Source organism: Lissotriton vulgaris, chromosome 12, assembly GCF_964263255.1.
Source record: "Lissotriton vulgaris chromosome 12, aLisVul1.2, whole genome shotgun sequence".
NCBI lineage: Eukaryota > Metazoa > Chordata > Amphibia > Caudata > Salamandridae > Lissotriton > Lissotriton vulgaris.
The window spans coordinates 637,238,309-637,259,039 of record NC_141700.1 but is presented as its reverse complement, the minus strand read 5'-3'; the positions used below and the strand labels follow the sequence as shown (position 1 = coordinate 637,259,039).

The window sequence follows — 20,731 nt, the reverse complement described above, 5'->3', positions numbered from 1 at the left end:
AGCTTTTTATAGTAGAACCTGACAAGTGGTTGGGGCATACACAGATCTCAATTTTTTGAGTAGCTTATAAAGACGTGGATTTATTCTATCCATTTTTGTACATTACACTTTGTTTTTATGTTAGAAGCCCAGAACTGTAAGTCGCAGAATGGAAAAATAACGTCAGGACTGGGTAAATCACTCATGCTGCCTAAAATGTAACAAACTGAAAGGTATCACTTATGCTGGTATTTTATTGAAGTAATCATGTGCAGGAGGATGCCCAGTTGGGTAAGAGGATATTTTGTTTTTTTGCTATTTCTAATTTATAGCATAAAGCAATAGAGACCAAGTTAACAAATTGTTAACTCACAATGTGTTCTCTATGCCACTTTCTCACATTCCAATGCATTGGTTAAATAAAGGGAAAGGGATTTATTGGCCTGGTTGGATCTGGATGATGCACATTTCAAAATTCTGATTCATGTGGGTCCCAGGAAATTCCTTTGCTGTATGGTGGGTGGCCTCCATTATCAGTTTAGAGCACTGTCCTGTTGACTAAAGTCCGCCCCTTGAGTCTTCACCATGTGCATTGCCCCAGTGGTGGAATCCCTTCGCAAAAAGACTGCACAGTCTACCCATACCAACAGTTCAAGGTAATGCTTGAAAAAAAAATGTATACCATGATAAATCTGGCCCTAACTATCAATGTAAGAAAATCAACCTTCATCCCAAAAAGAGAAATTGTATTTCTTGGAGCCAGAATATCATCAGCAGAAGACTTGTATATAACCGTTGGCGTACCTGAGAATCATGCTAATGCGTCTAGCTTCAGTCCTTTCTTCAAAACAACAGGCAACTGTTTAGACATTGACTGCCTTGCTAGCGACCATGTATTCGTACATCCTGTCAATAGCTCAATGCCACCTAAAAATGAGAGTAATTCAAGAGCAGTTAAACATAATGGAAACTAGTAAATAGACATCAGGACATCATCCCCCCCCAGATGAGAGCAGCTTTGCAGAGGTCAAGATCTGATCCCAGATATACTTAATAATGGATGCTTCTCTTTCAGGATGGGGAGCACATCTACAAAGCCTGCATGTAAATGGACAATGGATGAAGCTCGTCTTTACCTCAGTCTGCTCAAGCTCAGGGCAGTCACATTACCTTGAAAAGCTTTCCTCCCAAACGCATAGAAATCCAAAGTCATGTGATGAACAGAACGCACCACCACATTGTACTACATTCGGACGCAAGAATGTACGAAGTCTCTTCCATTGTTACAGGAAACCGAACAACTATGTCTGTGGGCTCTGAAGCACAACATAGAATTGTCTGCATAGCATATTTCCGCGTTGCAGAACTCGTCAAAGACATTTTCAGTGAATGGGGAACTCCATCCTTAAACCTATTAGCTATGGCACAAAACAGAAAAGGCAGAGACTTCAAGCATAGGGCACCAGAACAGAATTCATTGGGCAAATCCCATTTTAATCAAATAGTCGACTTCATTTGTCTACACATTTCCTCAGATGCCACTCATATCAGCAGTAATTGTGAAACTATTCAGGTTAAGGACAAACAGTAAATATTCAAGTAAGCATGGACCATGAACTGCATTTACCATAATGCTAAGGGGTTAACTATGTTGGGTGATGAAGCATTGTGTTCCCACCCCTTTCTGTTTGTAAAGGCTTCCTTGAGCCATTGAGCTGACAAGCTTGTGGAGATGCACCTGTGCGCCTGTGAGAGGGGAAACAACCTTTACAACGCAACTTTTACACCGCACTACCATTACAACGAAACTTTTGCAATGCAAAATCCATTACAACGCATGCATTTACAACGCAACCATTACAACGCATGACACTACAACGCATGCCATTACAACGCATGCCATTACAACGCATGCCATTACAACGCATAGCATTACAACACATAGTACCCTTACACTATCCAACACTTACCCTACTGTTGCACCCCCTGAAGTTAGAATAGTAATTTTTACCCCTACACTATCCAACACTTACCCTACTGTTGCACCCCCTGGAGTTAGAATAGTAATTTTAACCCCTACACTATCCAACACTTACCCTACTGTTGTACCCCCTGGAGTTAGAATAGTAATTTTTACCCCTACACTATCCAATACTTACCTCACATGCAATGTAATATTATGCATTGTAATGGTATGGGTTGTAAATGTAGTATGCATTGTAGTGGAATGCGTTGTAAAGGTAGTTTCAAAGAATTCGTTGTAATGGCATGCGTTGTAATGGTATGCGTTGAAATGGATGTTGCGGTGTAAAAATTGCGTTGTAAAGGTAGGCGTTGTAAAAGTATGCGTTGTAACGTCATACATCCCTGTGAGAGGTACTGAGACCTGAAAGGATTGTGGCAGCCTGCTCAGCAACCCCAAATTAATTTTTTTTGTATCTCTACTGATGACGGATGATATCCAGAAACATGTGTCTAGAGATTTACAGCACTAACCAGCACCAACTTTGGGGAAATACTCCAGTAAATATTCAAGTAAGCAAGTGCCATGAACTGCATTTACCATAATGCTAAGGGGCGAACTGTGCTGGGAGGTGAAGCAGTGTGCTCCCACCCATTTCTGTAAGGACAAAAATGATTCTAGATCGACAGAGAAAAGGGTGCTTCCTGGGCCTTCTGTAGCTTTTACTCATGCAACTCAGAAGATTATCTTGCATGCCAGATTTTCTGACCAGACTTTAGGGCCATATCCAGCGTTCTAACCTTCAATTATTGAATTAGTCTACATGGCTCCTAAGGTCGGACAGTGCAGCCATTTGTATCTGCCTTCTGACTGCAAGTAGATACTAAAAGAGGTAAAACACCTGTCCACAAGTTCCTGTTATGCAATAAAATTGAAGCGTGTCTGCATTTGGTACCAGAGAAAAGGTCACCGTCCCATTTCGTGTCTGCAGGATGCAACACTTCTATATTTGCTACATCTAGCCAAATCGAAATTACATGTTGCATCATTAAAAGTTCATTTAATTGCTATAAAAGCTTATAGAAAGTCGCCACAGCAGTTATCCCTCTTTAAGATTCTAGTAATTACCGATTTTGTAGATAGTCCCAAAACGTGGTTCCCCAATGAAGAGACGACATCCTCAATGGGAGCTCAATTTAGTGCTATCTAAACTAATTTGTTCACCATTTGAGCCTATACTTGGAGAGCTTCTTTCCAGCATCTTTCAAGGAAAATGGCTTTTTAAATCACAGTCCCAGGAAAGATTAGTGAATTACAAGCGCTATCTGTAATAGAACCTTTTAACATTTTTCATTCTAATACAGTGGACTTTAGGACTTTCCTTTCCATCTTACTAAAAGCGATATCTGACTTTCACATCAATCAGACTATTATATTACCTAATTTCTTTCCAAATCCATTTACACCAGCAGAGAGGGCTCTTTATTCCATAGATGTTCCAAGAGTTTTACTTAAACAAAACCAAGGATATTCAGAAAATGAAACAATTGTTCATTTACTATGGTCATATTAAATAAGGGCTGACTACTTCCAAACAATCTATTGATAGATGGATAGTAGTGTGTATTTCTTTGATATCAACTGTCTAACTCACCTCACCCTGTTAGACCCAAGGTCTACTCTACAAGAAGTAAGGCTTGTTCACACTACTAATCATTATTACAAAAACATATTGCTGCCACCACCATGCTTGTGCTACTCAACTCTTGGTAAGAGCAGCAGCCCTTCACCGCTACAATGGTGGCGCTTTGTGCGCCACTCCTGATGTAACAAGATCGCAGTCCATGAGATTGGCCTAGCTCATGGCGAACACATGATCCATGCTCGTGCCAATGACCAAAATTGGTACAAAGGATCCAAATATCGTTGAATTTGGGTCGCTCTGGGCAGGGCTGTATATCCTTTACCATGCAGGGTATATTTCCATCCCAACATCCCACATTTGCAAATCTTATGAGAAGGGAGGCCAGTTATCTAAGAGACTTTAAGCTCATGCCGGCTACCTTGGTGACTGATGTAAAGTAGAAGGAAGATCCACAGGCACAGGTAAGCTTTAAATAAGCTTTATTGCAGCACAGAGATAGTAGGTCAGCTCCACGTCCAACCAGAGCTCCAACTGCCAACAAGGCAGGGGAGCGCTCCAGAATGCAGAACACAAGAAGAGATCTAGAGTGCTAGCTCAAGGAAGAGCAAAGCACTGTACAACATATCTCCTCTCCTTGCAATGAAAAGAAAAGACAGGAACAAAAGGAAAAGAAACACTAATGCACATAGTCATTCAAATACATAGGTGGGCGGCGGGAGCGAGGGCTCCTCAGGCAGACATCAGCTAAAGAAGAGGAAGAAGGAGCAGGAGTACAAGGTACAGAAGGAGAAGCAGGAGTAGTAGAACTGAAATCAAGTACAGACCTATTGTGGTAAGTACACGAGGAAGTGGAGGCATCACCACCACCCACCTCCCCCCGACTAGCTGACAGGGGAATGGGAGAAGGAGGACAACCAGAGGACAATAAGTAACCATTACAGCCAACCACTTTGGCAGGAGACAGGTCATCAGAAGAAGAAGCTTTACGTTTCTGGTAGAGGGCTACCCTCCGGTAATTCCAACTCTCACCATTGGATAATACAATGAAGTTGGGAAAAACCTTCCTGACTTTGTAGGGGCCTCTAAACTTACTAAGGCCCTTAGTAAGTCTGCCCGGCTTAACCTTGACCAAGTCGCCCACGGAAATGGGCAAGGAGGCACTGTCATGGGTTAAAGGAATTTCACCGCTAGAACTCAGCCAAGAAGGGGTCAATTTGCTTATTGGTGAGCGACCACGCATTAGCTCAAAAGGAGACTTTTCACCAGACTTATGGGGTGTGGAGCGATAAGCCCAGACCAATTCCTGGACACGCTCATTGGAAAAACAGCCAGACTCCACAAACATCTGAATCACGCCCTTAATGAGGCGATTCACCCTTTCACAAAGGCCGTTGCCCTGTGGGTTGTAAAGACTCGTCTTCTGATGCCTGATGCCACAACCATTAATAAAAGAAGCCATTTTAGAGGACGTGAGTTGCGTCCCGTTGTCAGAAATGAGAACAGAAGGATACCCCTCGTTGTTAAAAATGCCCCTCAAAAACTTAATGGTAGCATCTGTAGTGATTTCCTTTACAAACTGTACACACAACCATTTTGAAAAACAGTCGATAAGGACAATAGCAAACCGGTGATCAGTAGGAAGTTCACACATGGGGCCTATGAAGTCAATGCATACACTATGCCAAGGAGTATTCACAAAGGTAATCTTGTGAGTGGAGTGGGAGCCTAAAACTTTGAGGCGCTTCTCACCCTCCTTACAAAAACTGCATCTCAACACACAATCCACTGCGTCATTATCAATAGAGGGCCACCAGAAGTTCAACTTGACACGACGTTGCGTGAGGCTTTGACCCAAGTGTCCCTCATGGGCCAAGTCTAGAATTCTCTTTCTTAACAAAACAGGGGGAACAAAACGATCACCCCGCATTAGAACATCTTTTCCTTCTAAGGAAAGTTCATCCAAAATTTTTAAAAAGGGTCTGACAGAAGGACTAACAGCACTTTCTCTCCTAGTACCATTAGAAATGAGACTGATGACGGCCTTCAAAGTCAGATCCTCCTCCATACCCTTGGACCAGTCATCACGGGTAAATGTGCCACCACACACAGACAAGACATCCTCCATAACAGCAACTGCAAGGTCGTCGGACTTGGCTTCAGAACTACAGTCAGTGGAAGGTATAGGGAGCCTAGACAGACAATCCGCTTGGATGTTTTTCCACCCATGAATAAATTCAACCTCACACTGAAAGTCCTGTAACCGAGAAGCTAGTCTCGCCAACCTGGGAGAACCTTTACCAGCTCCACCAGGAGCAAGGATGTTGACAAGGGGTTTGTGGTCGGTACGTAAAACAAACTTATAACCCCACAAGTAGGTTCGAAAGTAACTTGTACCCCAGACCGCGGCAAGAGCTTCACGCTCTATTACTGAGTAGTTAGACTCAGAAGAGGACAAGGGTCTAGATGCGAATGCTATTGTCTTTTCAACACCGCCATGTTTCTGTAAAAGAACAGCGCCCAAACCAATGGCACTTGCGTCCACCATCAAGATGGAGGACCGAGTAGTGTCAAAAGGGGTGAGGACGTTAGCAGATTTGAGTTCCTTCTTAATCAATTTGAAACAGGATTCGTGATCAGAGGTCCAGCTAAACTTGACACCCTTTTTGAGCAAGGATCTAAGAGAAGCTGTCTTAGAGGCAAAATCTCTTACGAATTTCGAGTAGAACTCGATTAAGCCCATAAAAGACCGAAGTTGATCCTTATCAACTGGGGAGGGTGCTAGTTCAATAGCTTCAATTAAATTCTTTTTGGGTTTAATGCCATCCTCTGACAAACAAAAACCAAGGTATTCTATCTCTTTCAATAGAAAGGCACACTTCTCTTTTCTTAAGGTCAACCCAGCCTCATCTACTCTACATAACACATCATGTAAAATTTTATTGTGTTCCTGTAATGAACTACCATAAATCAAGATATCGTCTTGAAAAAATAGCACCTTATCAAGACCCTTAAAGACTTCAGAGACAAGTCTCTGGAATACGCTAGCAGCTGAGACTAGCCCAAAAGGTAGTCTAGTAAATTGGAAAGTGCCCTCACTAGTGATAAAAGCAGTTAAATGCTTTGAGTTATCGTCCAGACAAATTTGGTGGTAGGCGTGTTTGAGGTCCAACTTACTAAAGAACCTTGCTCCTCTAAGGGTTGATACCAATTCGCCAATGTTGGGGAGGGGAAACACGTCAGCTACCACACACTTATTGAGAGAACGAAGATCCACACAGAACCTGATCTTGTTATCCGGTTTCTGCGAGATCACAACAGGCGAAATCCAAGGAGATGCTTCAATGGGCTCGATGATACCCCCTTGGAGCATTTCCTCTAGAGTAGCCTTAACCTCATCTCGCAAAGCAAAGGGCACCCTTCTAACTTTGTGCTGTACAGGCGAACTGCCTTCTTTAAGGATTATGCGATGAGAGTATCCAATAAGTTCACCCAACTGGTCCCTAAAGACATTTTTAAATCTGGCCAAAATATCTTCCACAGACGAAGTCTCAATTATGGAAACTGGGTTGTCCGACCTGGGATCAACTACAATATGGAGGTCGTATTGGTGATGACGGCCTAGGATTGCTGGTCCATCAGCCGATATGTAAATTTTCCCATAGGCTGATCTGCCTTTGAAAACAATTTCCGCTTCGAAGAAACCCAGCATGTCTATTCTCTCACCTTGGTAACCAGACGGGAAAATGTCGCACGTTTTCAAGGCTCTTTTCCCCCAAACATTTTCCAACAGGGAAAAGGGAATTATGGTCCACTTCGACCCTGTATCAACCATGAGTGTAACAGTTTTCCCATCAATTATAAAATCATCTTTGAAAGGATTGCCCCTCTGGTTATCACACACACACACAGTGTCAGTCAGTACTAAAATTTTGTTAACATCACGTCTCAGAACATCGCATTCATCAACAACTGTAACTTTTGAGTAATTCCTATTCTTACACATTTTAGCAAAGTGTCCTGTTTTACCACACCGTAGACACTCTTTGTTATTTGCATAACAAAATTTCCCATCTAAAGGATGAGAAGAAGTACCACATCTCGAACACATTTTCTGATTATTCCTGTTAAGCGATGTTGCTTGTACATTCTTTCTTTGATGAATGTAGCCTTTCTTCCTGACGATTGCAATGGCGGCAGATTCATCGTCGCTATTATCACTTACAGTATTCTTATGAGAAACTTCAGCTACTTTGGCTTCTAAGCCACTTTTTTGCAGTTCCCTCATGCATTTTTCACTTTCTTCTACGACCTTGGCCAGCTCTATTGCGTCTTTCAATGTTGGGTTCTTAGCTGCCCACAGACGTTCTTGCACCTTCCTATTGTTGGCTTGCACAACTAATTGGTCTCTGATTAACTCGTCTGCCATCTGCCCAAAGTTACATTTAATAGATAATTCACGCAGTCTTGCTACGAATTCGTCAATACTTTCTTCAGCCAATTGTTTATTTTTATAAAATTTATATCTCTGAAGGATGAGATTCTCTTCCTTGCCAAAACGAGTTTCTAGTCTTGTGACAGCCTCTTTAAACTCATCAAAATCGGCTTGTGATCCTGCAGGTAGTACTTGTGGTAGGTATCTGAACAAACGCTGCCCCTCTTTACCTAACGTGGTCATCAACAGTGCTTTTTTACGTTTAGGCGAATAATCTTCTCCATCCAGAGCCTCAATATAGTTATGAAACATAACTATCCAGTCCTCCCATGCTATAGGGGGATTGCCTGGCTCTGACAAGAATTGAGGAGGAAGGGCAACATTGATTGATTGAGACATGACCTTTAACGAATGTCAGTAGGTACAGAGAACAAAGTATACCAAACAGTGGAGTAAAAAGAGTACAAAGCAAACGCTTACTGTTAATGCAGTTGATGATCTGCTTACTGCTTCGTCACACTCGTTTCAAATGCTTCGACACGCTCGTTTCCAACAATGCCCACAGTGAGGAACTGCACCAAATTAAACTTTATAACGTTATCTCCGTTAAAACGCAGCTCGGTGGCACTTGCAGCTGAGTGAAGGTTTCGCGTTTGTGAGCGTGAGCGCGAAAGCCTTGTGCTCCCCGGCGCGTAACCAGGGCAACAGTAATGCCGTCAAAATGGCCGACAACGTCGTGACGTCGTGCGTGAGCGTCACACATCAGACGTTCTGTGTCATCAGCCTGTACGGCCTTCGAGGACGCGCTCAGTGGCGAAGCGTTACTAAGCAACTCACCAACAAAGGAAGTAGGTTCAGGTGACGTCGCTGCTTGTGGTGATCACGTTGCTAGGATACGCGTTGCAGCAGAGTAGACGTTGGTAGAAATGACGTTGACGCTGTGTGGAAAACAGGAAATCGGCGTAAATATCCACAAATAGATCACCTCGAAGTCGCTGTCGCTGAAGAAACGGAGGCTATACTCCGCATTAACGCTGTATCACACGCGTAGATTCTTGATGGAGTTGACACTACTTCTCTGGGAAATGACTTCAGGCTGCAGCGGACACAGGAGACAGTGGTCGGACCTCACACCAACTCAAGTCGCCAAATGATGTAAAGTAGAAGGAAGATCCACAGGCACAGGTAAGCTTTAAATAAGCTTTATTGCAGCACAGAGATAGTAGGTCAGCTCCACGTCCAACCAGAGCTCCAACTGCCAACAAGGCAGGGGAGCGCTCCAGAATGCAGAACACAAGAAGAGATCTAGAGTGCTAGCTCAAGGAAGAGCAAAGCACTGTACAACAGTGACCTTTGAAAGACATATCCCTATTGAAGAGATTTGTGTGGCAGCAAAATGAGGCATCTAAAAAAAATCTGAATTCACATGTGGCCAGGACATTCTATGCAACCTATTTTCTAGAAGCCCGATTTGCTACTTTCAGCCTTCCAGCCATTCGAGATATACAATCTAATACCTAACTGGTTAGGAAGGACTGCGAGCTGGACGACAAAGTAACAGTGTCCTTCATGATGTCTTTGCTGTCCTTCTTTACAAGACCCATCCACTCAATGAGTATAGAAGGTGAGGGTGGAGAGACGAGGATCAAGAGGTTAAAAACTGGTGTTCTGGTTTGTTCAACTTTGCACTTTTAGGCTGTAGGTTCTTAAATCTGTTCCAACAGTTTACCCAATATGAAACATCATAACTTGCTAATAACCTTGTAAAAGACCTCTCGCTGCCAAGTTGTTATTACAGGTAAATAACATATCCATTCTTTGGTGTACAAAAACGTAATTTAGTATGCTTGTTAGACTCATGCTAAACCTATAAACATGTCTTTACCTTCACTAATCCTTCTTTCGCACATTTCAGCGCCCTCTATGCCCTGGGGATGGCAGCTGTAGGTGTGGCTATACTATGGTACATCTTCCGCCTCGCAGGAATGGCTGGCAGGGAAGGCGGCTTCAGCGCTTTTGTAAGTAAATGATTGTGAACCCTCTGCCACGTACTTTTATCAGAAGTCAATCTGTGCCAAGGTGCTGATGCTGTGTCACGATTCTGGTTCTGTGCCTTTCTCAATAAGCTTCAGTGAGCCCATCAGTATGATCAGTAAGATCACTATTCACCACACTTGCTTCCAAATGAAACCCTTTCTCCTATGCTATAAAACCCCTGCAAGTAGAAACTTGGAAACCTTTGTGTGGGTGCTGCTCTAGGAGTGTGAAGGTGGCTGCAGCATTTATGTGCACTTTTCTCCTTGCTTTGTTCAGCCGTTCTTCCTGCTTTGTGTAATAACTAGATGTAATTCTCCTGGAATTGGGATTTCTGGATTGTCAGAATGCAACATGTATTGTTAGAATCAGAACTGGTGCACGCGTTCTCTCCTCGTAATTCTGATCGAATGGATTTAAACTGTGGCCGCTCTCCAAGGTGTAAACCCTGCTACCTCCCTCGAACCATTGGCTGTTCTTCAAGCCCACAAGCCAGAAGCAGTCTTCTGTTTAGACCTAAGACTGTGGGCACATCCTGGTGATTTAATGTTTAGATTGATTCTAGGTTGCTGAAGATGACTGTTCTAGAAAATCATTTTCAGAGTTTACCCAATGCCCCCCCAGAGTGAGACTGGCTGCTCCGTTTTCAATGGCGGTGTTATCAGGTGCAGGGAGCCCCTGCACTGTGACAGCAGAGACCATCATTAAACAGTATCTCCTATCCAGCTGTTTAAGAAATGCAGATGAGGGGTAAGATGCCCTGTATTCTGACTGCACTTTTGAAATAACCTCGCGACTCATTCTTTTTTCAAATATAAAAATATTCTTTGCTAGAACAGACAGATTAAAACTATTATTTGGAAACCGCGACTATTTATTTTTTGCAAATATAAACGTATGCTACGCTTAATTTGAGAGCGTAGAAAATAGTGAATTGCATGTTTATTTGTTTGACAGAACAATATCCATCAGAGTTTGCCGTTTAGTCTGTTACCTTGTGCAAGCAACAGAGCCGTATGCTTTCAGTCTAGAGAGTGCTGCTAAGCTCTAAGGGGCAGGAATGGGATAGTGAAGGTGGACTCATTGAGGAATACGATCTCCCATGTGGTGGATGGAATGTACCAATGTACTAATGAATACAACAGAGGTCCCAAACAATTAAGAGAGCGGATGTGAATTGTGCGATTGCCTGAAATTTGGTTGGTTTTGAGATCAGAGTATAGAGAGTGGATGTTGATGAGATGAATGGCATGTTGAACAACCTGCTATCATTTAGGCTGGCCCTGAAAACGTCTTTTGTTTCTGTCCTGATGTGCCAGGAACCCTTTGGATGTCATTTGCCCTTTACAAATAAATGAATAATGACGATTGGCCCGTGGGTGCTGCTCCTGTGCCTGAGGCATGGTTTCTTCATGTGCATTAGTCAGATGGGCTGATGATTGGTTGATGACAGGGCAGTGTGCTTGGTGATGTCACGGCAGCGTGCTTGGTGATGTCACAGAGGTGTGTGTGTTGCATCAGATTCCATTAGTGTTCAGGAAGTTAAGAGGGAGTTTTTTTTCCTGAGCAGACAGTGTAATCTAGTCGAATAGTCAGTCAAAGAGATGATGTTGGCTTCAGCAAAAGACTAACCTCTGCCACCTAAAGGCCAGGTGGGGATTGGAGAGGATTGACCTTTCGGTCTTAGGTAAGGTCTCTTTTCTTCTTAAACTGCTGACCGGTTTGGGATTGGAGGCAGTCCTTCACCTAACAGTGGCAGTTCCCGAAGAAGACTGCTGTCCCCCAGCCGAATGAATCCTCATTCTGGTGAGGGAATTGTATTTGACCTGTGGTCAAGTTTAATATTAATAGATATACTTTTGAAATGTAACTGTGCAGAAGACAATATTTAGAAAAGTTTAACATGGGCTGGGTAGGCTGTTAGGATTTGTCGGTCTGCATGCGGCTACCCGGTGCACCAGGAAAAAAAGTCAAAACAAACAACTGAGGTCTGCATACAGACAGAGTGGAGTGGAGATGCAGCCTCCCCATACAACTCACTGAGAAACAAGACTTATCATAAGCAGGCGGAGAGAAAACGGGAAGTGGTAAAACAGAAATCAGGCTCTGGGTGCAGGGACACCAGCTGCTTCGTTTTCTGATATTATGTCTACAATCCTTTAAATTCTGTCTTACTCCAATAACATGCTGCAGCTTAGATATGTTGTCTCCCTTTGTCTCAGCCCACAGAGCTGACCATCTCGGTTATTTCTAAGAGTTCCTCTAGATTCTCATCACTAAGCACATGATGCCCTAGCAGAAAGAAAAACTACCAGTGCAATTAAAAGAAAATCTAGGGGCTTGAGACTCTCTGACACTTGGGACCGTAATACTTGCTCTCAGGCCGGCGGCAAAGATATTGGTGGGGTATAGCACAGACACAGTAACCCAAAGTAGTACACTGACACTAGGTATTAGTAAGGAAGCCAATTGGGCCAGGCAGTCAAAAGGTCCGTGCGACAGCCACTTGCAGCTACTGAATCAATGATGGAGGAGGCATGGTGAGCGTTTTCTTCTTCATTATGTCAAATTCTGATCAGCTTGAAAATATGAAGGGATGACATTGTGTGTGCTAGGACTTCGTGGTGGCCTGTTTTCCAACTTTACTTTTCTTTCCATCGCAGAACCAGCTCAAAATGGCACGTTTCACGATTGTGGATGGGAAGTCTGGCAAAGGCATTAGCTTCAAAGATGTTGCTGGGATGCACGAAGCAAAAATGGAGGTCAAAGAATTTGTGGATTATCTAAAGGTAAATCGTTTTTAAAACAGCTGTGAACTTCTTTTGCAGATATGGATAATACACTGCACTTGCAGACCAACTCATGCACACTACTGGTCAAGAAGAAACTAAGTGCTCTGTGAGGAGGAGTAGAAGGCAGCCTGGCTATCAAGATGAGACTTAAAAAACAGTACTTGCCTTTACACAAAATGCTGCTTTCATGTTGTGGCATAATGTTGCTCTAGGGCCACAAGGCATATACTGTTAGACTGTTATAATAAGAAATAGATGGTACAGAGCAAGTAGATTGTTGCATAAAAAAACCTGCCTTTTGTTAAAGCAAAGTATACACAAAGTGATGGATGGAATGTGTGAATTAATCACAGCCACAGGACCGCATCTCAGTCCATCATTATTTCGCAGACCATGCTTCAATGAGAACAGTCCAGTCAAAACTGCAAGGCCAGGTCCTCCCTGAACAGGAACACAAGCAACCTAGAACCAGTTTCACCCTGGTTAGGGCTCCTCAGCCAGATATAGCTTTGTTCCAGAGACGCAATGTGCACGAGACCCACGTTTGGGCATACCCTCCCACTTAGGACAACACAATGAAGTATACAAAAAGTGATGGATTCATTACTTGAATTAATCTCAGCCACTTGTAATTGCTTGGGGCCGCTCACCAGTCAATCGTTATTTTTCACACCATGTCACCCTAGTTTGGACTCAGCCATGTGCAAATCAGTCTTGCCCTGCTACAATGGGAAAAGTCCAGCCCAAACTGCCAGGCCAGATTCTCCCTGAAAAGGAATCCAAGCAACCTAGGACCTGCTTCACTCTGATTAGTGCCCATGAGCCAGGTATAGCTTGGTTCCAGTGGCACAGTGTGCACAGGACCCACATGTGGGCATACCCATCCCACTTAAGGTGACACACTGAATTATACAAAATGTGAAATATGAAATGCTTGAAATAATCTCAGCCACTGGACATTACCCGTGGCCACATCCCAGTCCATAAATCGCACACTATGCTGCCTCAGTTTGGACCCAGCCATATGCAAATCCTTCTTGACCCTGCTCAAATGGGAAGTAAAGCACTGCTCTCCACATTGCTGTTAAAATGTATTAAGTGCCTATAAGCAAATTCATGTTTAACTGCAAGAGCCCTTTTGGCCATGTTGAAAAAAGGAGATGAAGACCGAGGTCCTTTCCCATTCCAGTCACCACATCATTAAGGTTTAATGCAGATGCTACTTCTTAATTTTGAGAGAAGAGATACTGTTTGTTGTTGTAGCTCTTATTTGTTTTTATGCTGTCATTTTTCATCCATTGTGGAGTGGAAACTTCATGTTGGCCAGATCTTGTATCTTTGGTTTGCACTGTGTGATATGACTTAGCTATTTCTGAGTGCTTTGGAAGATGTATCTGTAAAGTATGAACTGGTAGGTGTGCCTACAAGGGATTTGTTTCAATACTTAATTTTAAATAATGTTAACTTTTTACTCAATGCAAGTGTTTATATCTTACTTGCAGATTAATTTCTTTCATGTATATTTTAAACTGTTCATGCACAAACAACCTATATACAATTCTGGTTCTCTAATAAAGTATGAAAACATCAGATTATATCAGAAAACATCACAAAATATGTAAAAAAAAAAACGGGTGTATATTAAAAAAGATTTTTATTGTAAACAAAGGTAATAGAGTACTGGTTAATTTAACACATAATGAAACAAGATGTCGAGAAATACAGATTTTTTTATCCTTCGCAGTAACAATTGTGTACACTTTTTTCAGCTAGAATTAAGGCGAATCAACTGATTGATACAGGGGAATACAGCCTTTGGTAACATTATACAGAAAAAAAGTGCAATTGTCGACGTTTCGGTCTTTAGGCTGTCATCTGTAAGACCATCTTCAGGATTATGCGAGTTATGATGGTTGACCCTGGAAAATCAATGTGAAAATCGCTGACACTGTGGCGTCCAGAAATATATACAGCCAGCGGATATTTTATTTAGAGGAGTGGATCCTAATTTCAAATTATGGCGAAACTCCAAGAAATTCGTAGACCATTTTAAAAGACAATGTGTCTGAAATGGTCTTTTTTCAAAACATAAGAAGAAATATGCCTTCTATTCGTTGAAGCAACTCACAGTTGCAATCTTATTTGTATAAACGATTCGTAGTGGCCAATGATGATGATAATATGCCCTGAGAATGAATCTGAAAGCTGTCGTAGCAAAATCGCATCTCAGCTGAATGATAGGGGTTATGAGCTATGATAGTGCAGATCGAAAATAATGAGCAAATTTGGAAAATATCCAACTTCCTGTGGAAAAATGACATCCAGTAAGGAGTGGGACTGGCACCCTGTGCTGTAGGTGTGCTACTGACTACCTGTGTCACTAATGTCTTGTTGGAGAAATCCTGGAACGGTAGTTGACGAGTGGAATCTTTCCCAAATGTTTGGCTCTATCGTTTGGTAGTTTCTGCAGTGAAAGAGTAACACTGCCACCGAAGAAGAGTACATCCATCAGGGTTGAGGTACCCAGCAACAAAGAAACACTGCCACGTCCCACCAGTGGACCAGTACCTAATTTGTGACAACAAATCCATCCTTTATGGAGAACCTGACAACACTTTTTACAACATGACCTCCGCAGACCCTGACCGTTTACACTTGTCTCTTGTGGTCTAGGTAACTTTCCTCCTGCAGGAGGATTTCGCTACACTAACAGCTCCCATGGATAATCAAGGTGCCTATCCCACCTCTTTCGTTACCCCTCTCTCATAACTTTCTGATTTGCCCACTCCTTTTGATTGGATAGCTTCTCCCAACTCCTGCCCCATTTTCATTGGCATCTCAACAGTGTGTCATTTCCCAAGGAACTCTGGTATGTCTGCCCCTTCTTTGGTAAGTATATTATGTATGCCTGTCAGAATCCTATTCAAATGACCAGGACGCAAGCAGGGATTATTTGGCCCAACTGTTGGATTTGAGACGTTTTACTCTTGATGTCCAGGTCAAGGGAGTAGCCAGAAGATTAAAATACCCCCCACTAAATCTCTGATGGCACAAGGAAGTGAAGCAAGTGAGCCTAGCCCTCTCTAGAAGAGCTGCCTTTTCTCTTCCACCCAACAATCTATTTATTCATCCTTTCATCCTTCAATTCACTTCACCTTCACATTCTGGCATCCTTAATTCTTGCATCCATCAATCATTCTTTCCCTATTCCTTCCATCAATCCACTCTGCCATCCATCCACTCCCCACCTACTCTGACATCATCCTTCCATCTGAGTAATCTCCCTTTCATTCATCCACCCACTCTGCTTGCCATCCATCCACTCATTCATCCATCCACTTTGCCAACCATCTACCCACTGTGAAATCCATCCATCCATCCATCTCCTCTGCCACCCATCTATCCATCCACTGTGACATCCATACACCCACTCTGCCATCCATCTATCCAGCCATCCACCTATCCATGATGAGGATTATGAATCCTAAACCGGTCCCAGGATGCTTGTTTCTGGTCCAGGGAAGACATGGCTTGACAGTTCGGGCTGGACTGTTCCCATAAGGCACAGGGTCAGACTGATTTGCATATGGCCATGTCTGAACTGGGGTGGCTGAGTGAGCTAAAGAATGGTGATGGATTAAACCCAGATCAGTTGACTGGGGGTGAGTGTTTGATTTGCTCAAACGCTCCGTCCATCATCCCTTTTTGTATCGCTTTGTTCGCCCTAAGTGTCAGAACATGGAAAGCCTTACAAGAGGTAAGGACTATCCCTGGGCACTCTTGCTGCACGACAGTGCGTCAATAAGTAAATGTTCAATTATACTTCTGAAATTAGCAATGTAGTTTTTAATTGGTATAATCCAAATGATGATCAACACAGTCTCAATTTAGCATATTTCTTCATATGTTAATGGCGTTTTGATGTAGACAATATAATTGGAAGATTTGAATCAATGAATACTCCAATTCACAATTCCATAATAGATTAAAGCCCCGATGCATTTCGTGCTGGTTAGCACTTCTTCAGGGGGAATATGTCTAGGAATAAGAAAAAGAACAAGAAACGATATAGAGAGCTGATATCTAGGAGCTACATTAAGCAGAAAGACTGGATAGGGAGAGTGCTCAAGGTGATAAGTTAGAAGGTGCCCGTACATTTACAGGTAATCATGCGAATCAAACTGAACTGTTGTGCACCCGTGACTGTGGGGAAACATTGGGAACGTGAGGATAGATGGAAATCAAAAACGCATAGAAACATGTGTAAAGCCATAAGGCGATCTAGACACCCAAAAGTGCCCGAACTTAACAAGTAGTGAACCCGAAGGTGGTAAAAAAAGGAGAATTATAAAGGTGAGGTGAATGGGATGAAAGCTACCAAAATGCGAGATCTAGTAGGAAAGTACTACGTGCCGTACATGCAGTTAGGTCGGTGCCAGCGGGTCTCAGCCCGCAAGTAAAAGTATCGAACCCAATTTACTATGGCTTACCAAGTGTTGGAGTAGATAAATCACCGTGGAAAAGGTGGATGGGTCCGGCCTGACCGAACGGCAACCCGGAAGACGCCGAGCATGCGTACATGCTCCTAATTAGAAAGTGGAGGCATGAACATAAAAATGGGACTCCGTGGTGAAAATAGAAAACGAAGGGTGGGTAGAGTGATGCAAGTTTAAAAGGATGTAGGTAATAGGAAAGTGCATATAGGGGAGAAGGATAGACGTGAAAAGAAACGCAAACAAGTGGAAAGATAATAAATTGGAAGTAAAAAAATGTACACAGGGTTGTACAAGATCAGGGTGAATAGAAGAGGAAAAATAATAATGAGTCAGTAAATAGGACATACAAAGATAATACACTCACAGTATCCATGTCAATGGAGATTAACAGGCAAGAGAGAGATCAAGTAAATCATCGTACAACAAACAGAATGCTTAGGCAGTAATCATAAATGACAACTAAATTCTAATCTGTCATTGAGTCCCTTCGGCTGTAACGCATGAAGAAGGTATATCCAATGCAATTCACCTTGTAGTAGGTATTTGCTGTTGTCTTTGTGGGGTAATTTGTTAACCACTTCTAAAATTAGAAACCAAATTTGACTCGGTTTATGAGATTGTGCAACAAAGTGTGCGGCAATGCAGGACTTCAGATTTTTCGTACGGATGTTACTACGATGCTCAGTTAGTCTTGTTTTGATTTTACGTTCAGTTTTTCCCACATATGGGAGGCCGCACAGGCACTTTAGCATGTACACAACATTGGTCGTATCACAAGTGGCGTTCACTTGAAGATGGATCGGGGTACCTTTTGTGGGGTGAGAAAGAATGTTACCAGGTATAATACTTCTACAATGTCCGCAGTTGTGGCACGGTATAGTTCCTCTGAAAACAGTCTGAGTAGACAATGTGGGTTGTTTTAAAAGAGATTGTATATTTTTGGAACGCTGGTAAGCAAAAATTGGTGGTTTCTCAAGGATCTTATTAAAGTCAGTTTCCAGTTGTAACATTGGCCAGTGTTTGCGAATCGACTCCTTTATTTTGGTTGATTGGGTAGAAAATTTGGATACAAATACAAGGCGTTTGTCATCTTCCTGGTGTGTATTTTTGAGTTTCAATAAGTCTTCCCTTGTTCGAGCCACTGCTCGTTGTTCTGCAGTTTCAGTGAGTTTTGTGGGGTAACCCCGTTGGTGAAATTTGGTGATGATTTTCTGACTGTCTTGAGTATATAGTTCGGTAGTTGATGTAATCCTTTTGGCACGCAAGAGTTGTGAATACGGTAAATGACGTTTCAGGCTTGGTTGGTGAAAGCTTTGGTAGTGAAGATAATTGTTGCGATCTGTTTGTCTGGTATGTTTAGATGTGACAAATTTATTGTTGATCAATTTGATTTGTACATCCAAAAAGGATATTTCAGATCTGCTGGCAGTGTAAGTGAATTGGATGCGGTCATTTATTGAGTTGAGGGTTTTAATGGCATTGGTCAACTGGATTTCATTACCCTTCCATACTAGGAAGATGTCGTCAATATACCGGTAGTATGAACAAATAAATGGTTCCCAGTCTTGATGTTTTAGAATGTGTTGTCTTTCGAAGTGATACATGAACAAATTTGCGTATGCTGGAGCAGCACAGTTGCCCATACCTACTCCAGATAACTGTAGATAGTGTTGATTGTTAGAAGATTTGAAGTAGCTGTGGTGGAGGGTGAATTGCATAAGTTCCAGAATAAAGATCTGTAAGTCTGTGGGTTTTTGAGTTTGTACCAAGGCAGATTCCAAAGATTCAAGGCCCAGGTTATGTGGGATTGAAGTGTATAATGAACTGACGTCAATGGTGTTTAAGATGATGGGTTGGTCTGGTGGAACCCTGATGTTCTCAAGTTTAATAAGAAAGTCTGTGGTGTCTTGAATGTATGTAGACATAGCTCTGACACTGGCTTGCAGCTGTTTGTCAATATAAAGTCCAGTGGGTTCGTGGATAGAATCACAAGTGCTGACAATGGGTCTGAACGGGGGTTTTGTCGGGTGTTTGTGGATTTTAGGTACTAGATAGATGTACGGTATCTGTGGGTATTCCTTGATGAGGAATCTTTTGTCCCTTTCTGTAATGGTTTTAGCAAGAACAGCATTGTAAATTATGGTAACCAAGATTTCTTTAAAATCATTGGTCGGATCCAAATTCAATGTCATGTAAAGATCTTGGTTATTGAGATGAGCATCCAAATTTTCAGTGTAATAGCTGGTGTCTAAGGCTACTATGGCGCCACCTTTGTCAGCTTTAGAGATTTTTAAATCTGTGTTAGTAGCAAGTTGTCTCAAAGCTTGGCGTTCGTTGATAGACAAATTAGACCGATGTGATTTAGATGTCAGGAAAATGCTATGTAGCTCTTGTTGAACAACTGCTTCAAAGGTATCTAACACTTTGTGGCATGTGGGCGGAGTGAAAGTGCTCTTTGGACGTAAGCCCATGAGCGTGCTTTCTTCTTGGTTGATGGAGGGTACACAAATGTTGGTAAAAAAGTGTCTTAGCCTTAAAGTTCTCATGAATTTGAAAAAAGATATGGTAGTGTTCAACTCATTAGTATGATGTGTGGGTTAAAAAATTCATGCCCTTTTGAAGAACTTTTTGTTGAGTCATTGTCAAAGGAGTTTGAGAAATATTTATAATTAGCGCTCCCGGTTTTATGGTATTTATTTTTTTGCCATTTCCGTCTGTTTTTATCCATATTTATTTTTTGGGCATTTTTTCTGTATTTATCCACATTTATTTTTGTCACAGGCAAAAGACGACGCTACAGCTAGTATTTTTCCACATTTATTTAAATTGTGAATGCACACATGCGCTCGGTTGTTATTGGTCAACACTATAGATTCATCTGAAAAAGTTGCCATTTGCAGAATGTCCCAAATATGCTTAAAAGTGCTATCACAGGCCATTTGTCTCAGAGCCTTGCAGTTTCTGCGATCAGCAGAGTGCCACATCCTCTCCCCCACTGAACACTTTACTGCCCCACTAAGAGAAACTCACACTGCCTTCTGCTGCAACCCAATTGTGCCCCGCCATAAACACCTGGAAGCAATTCAATTCAAATTATGCACTAGACTACAGTAATATGCTGCCTGAAAAAAAGTAACAACACTGGAAAAAATCAAACAAACATAGGGAATACAACTTAAAGCTTTTACACTCATTATACTGCATCCTTTGTGTATAAGGAGCACTATTTTTGTAAGGTACAAACGTGCCCTCCCAATTTATCGCACTATCTGCATATTTAAGAAATTTCTACTTTTTGCTACTACTTTTTTAGGGTGCGCAGGTGTGTTCTTTGTGTGCTTTCCCTAGGCTGGTGCAAAAAGCAGCCACCTGAAGTGCTGTGATCCATCT

The 20,731-nt window shown here is 42.2% G+C and overlaps 1 protein-coding gene across 1 annotated transcript in view; it reads left to right on the top strand.

Moving 5' to 3' along the window:
• SPG7 (SPG7 matrix AAA peptidase subunit, paraplegin) overlaps positions 1-20,731 on the top strand; it is a 263,297-nt gene that overhangs the window by 91,959 nt on the left and 150,607 nt on the right. The window contains exons 6-7 of the mRNA XM_086945796.1: positions 9,935-10,037; positions 12,717-12,842. Coding sequence (XP_086801922.1) covers positions 9,935-10,037; positions 12,717-12,842 — 229 coding nt within the window. The remainder of the gene's footprint in view (positions 1-9,934; positions 10,038-12,716; positions 12,843-20,731) is intronic.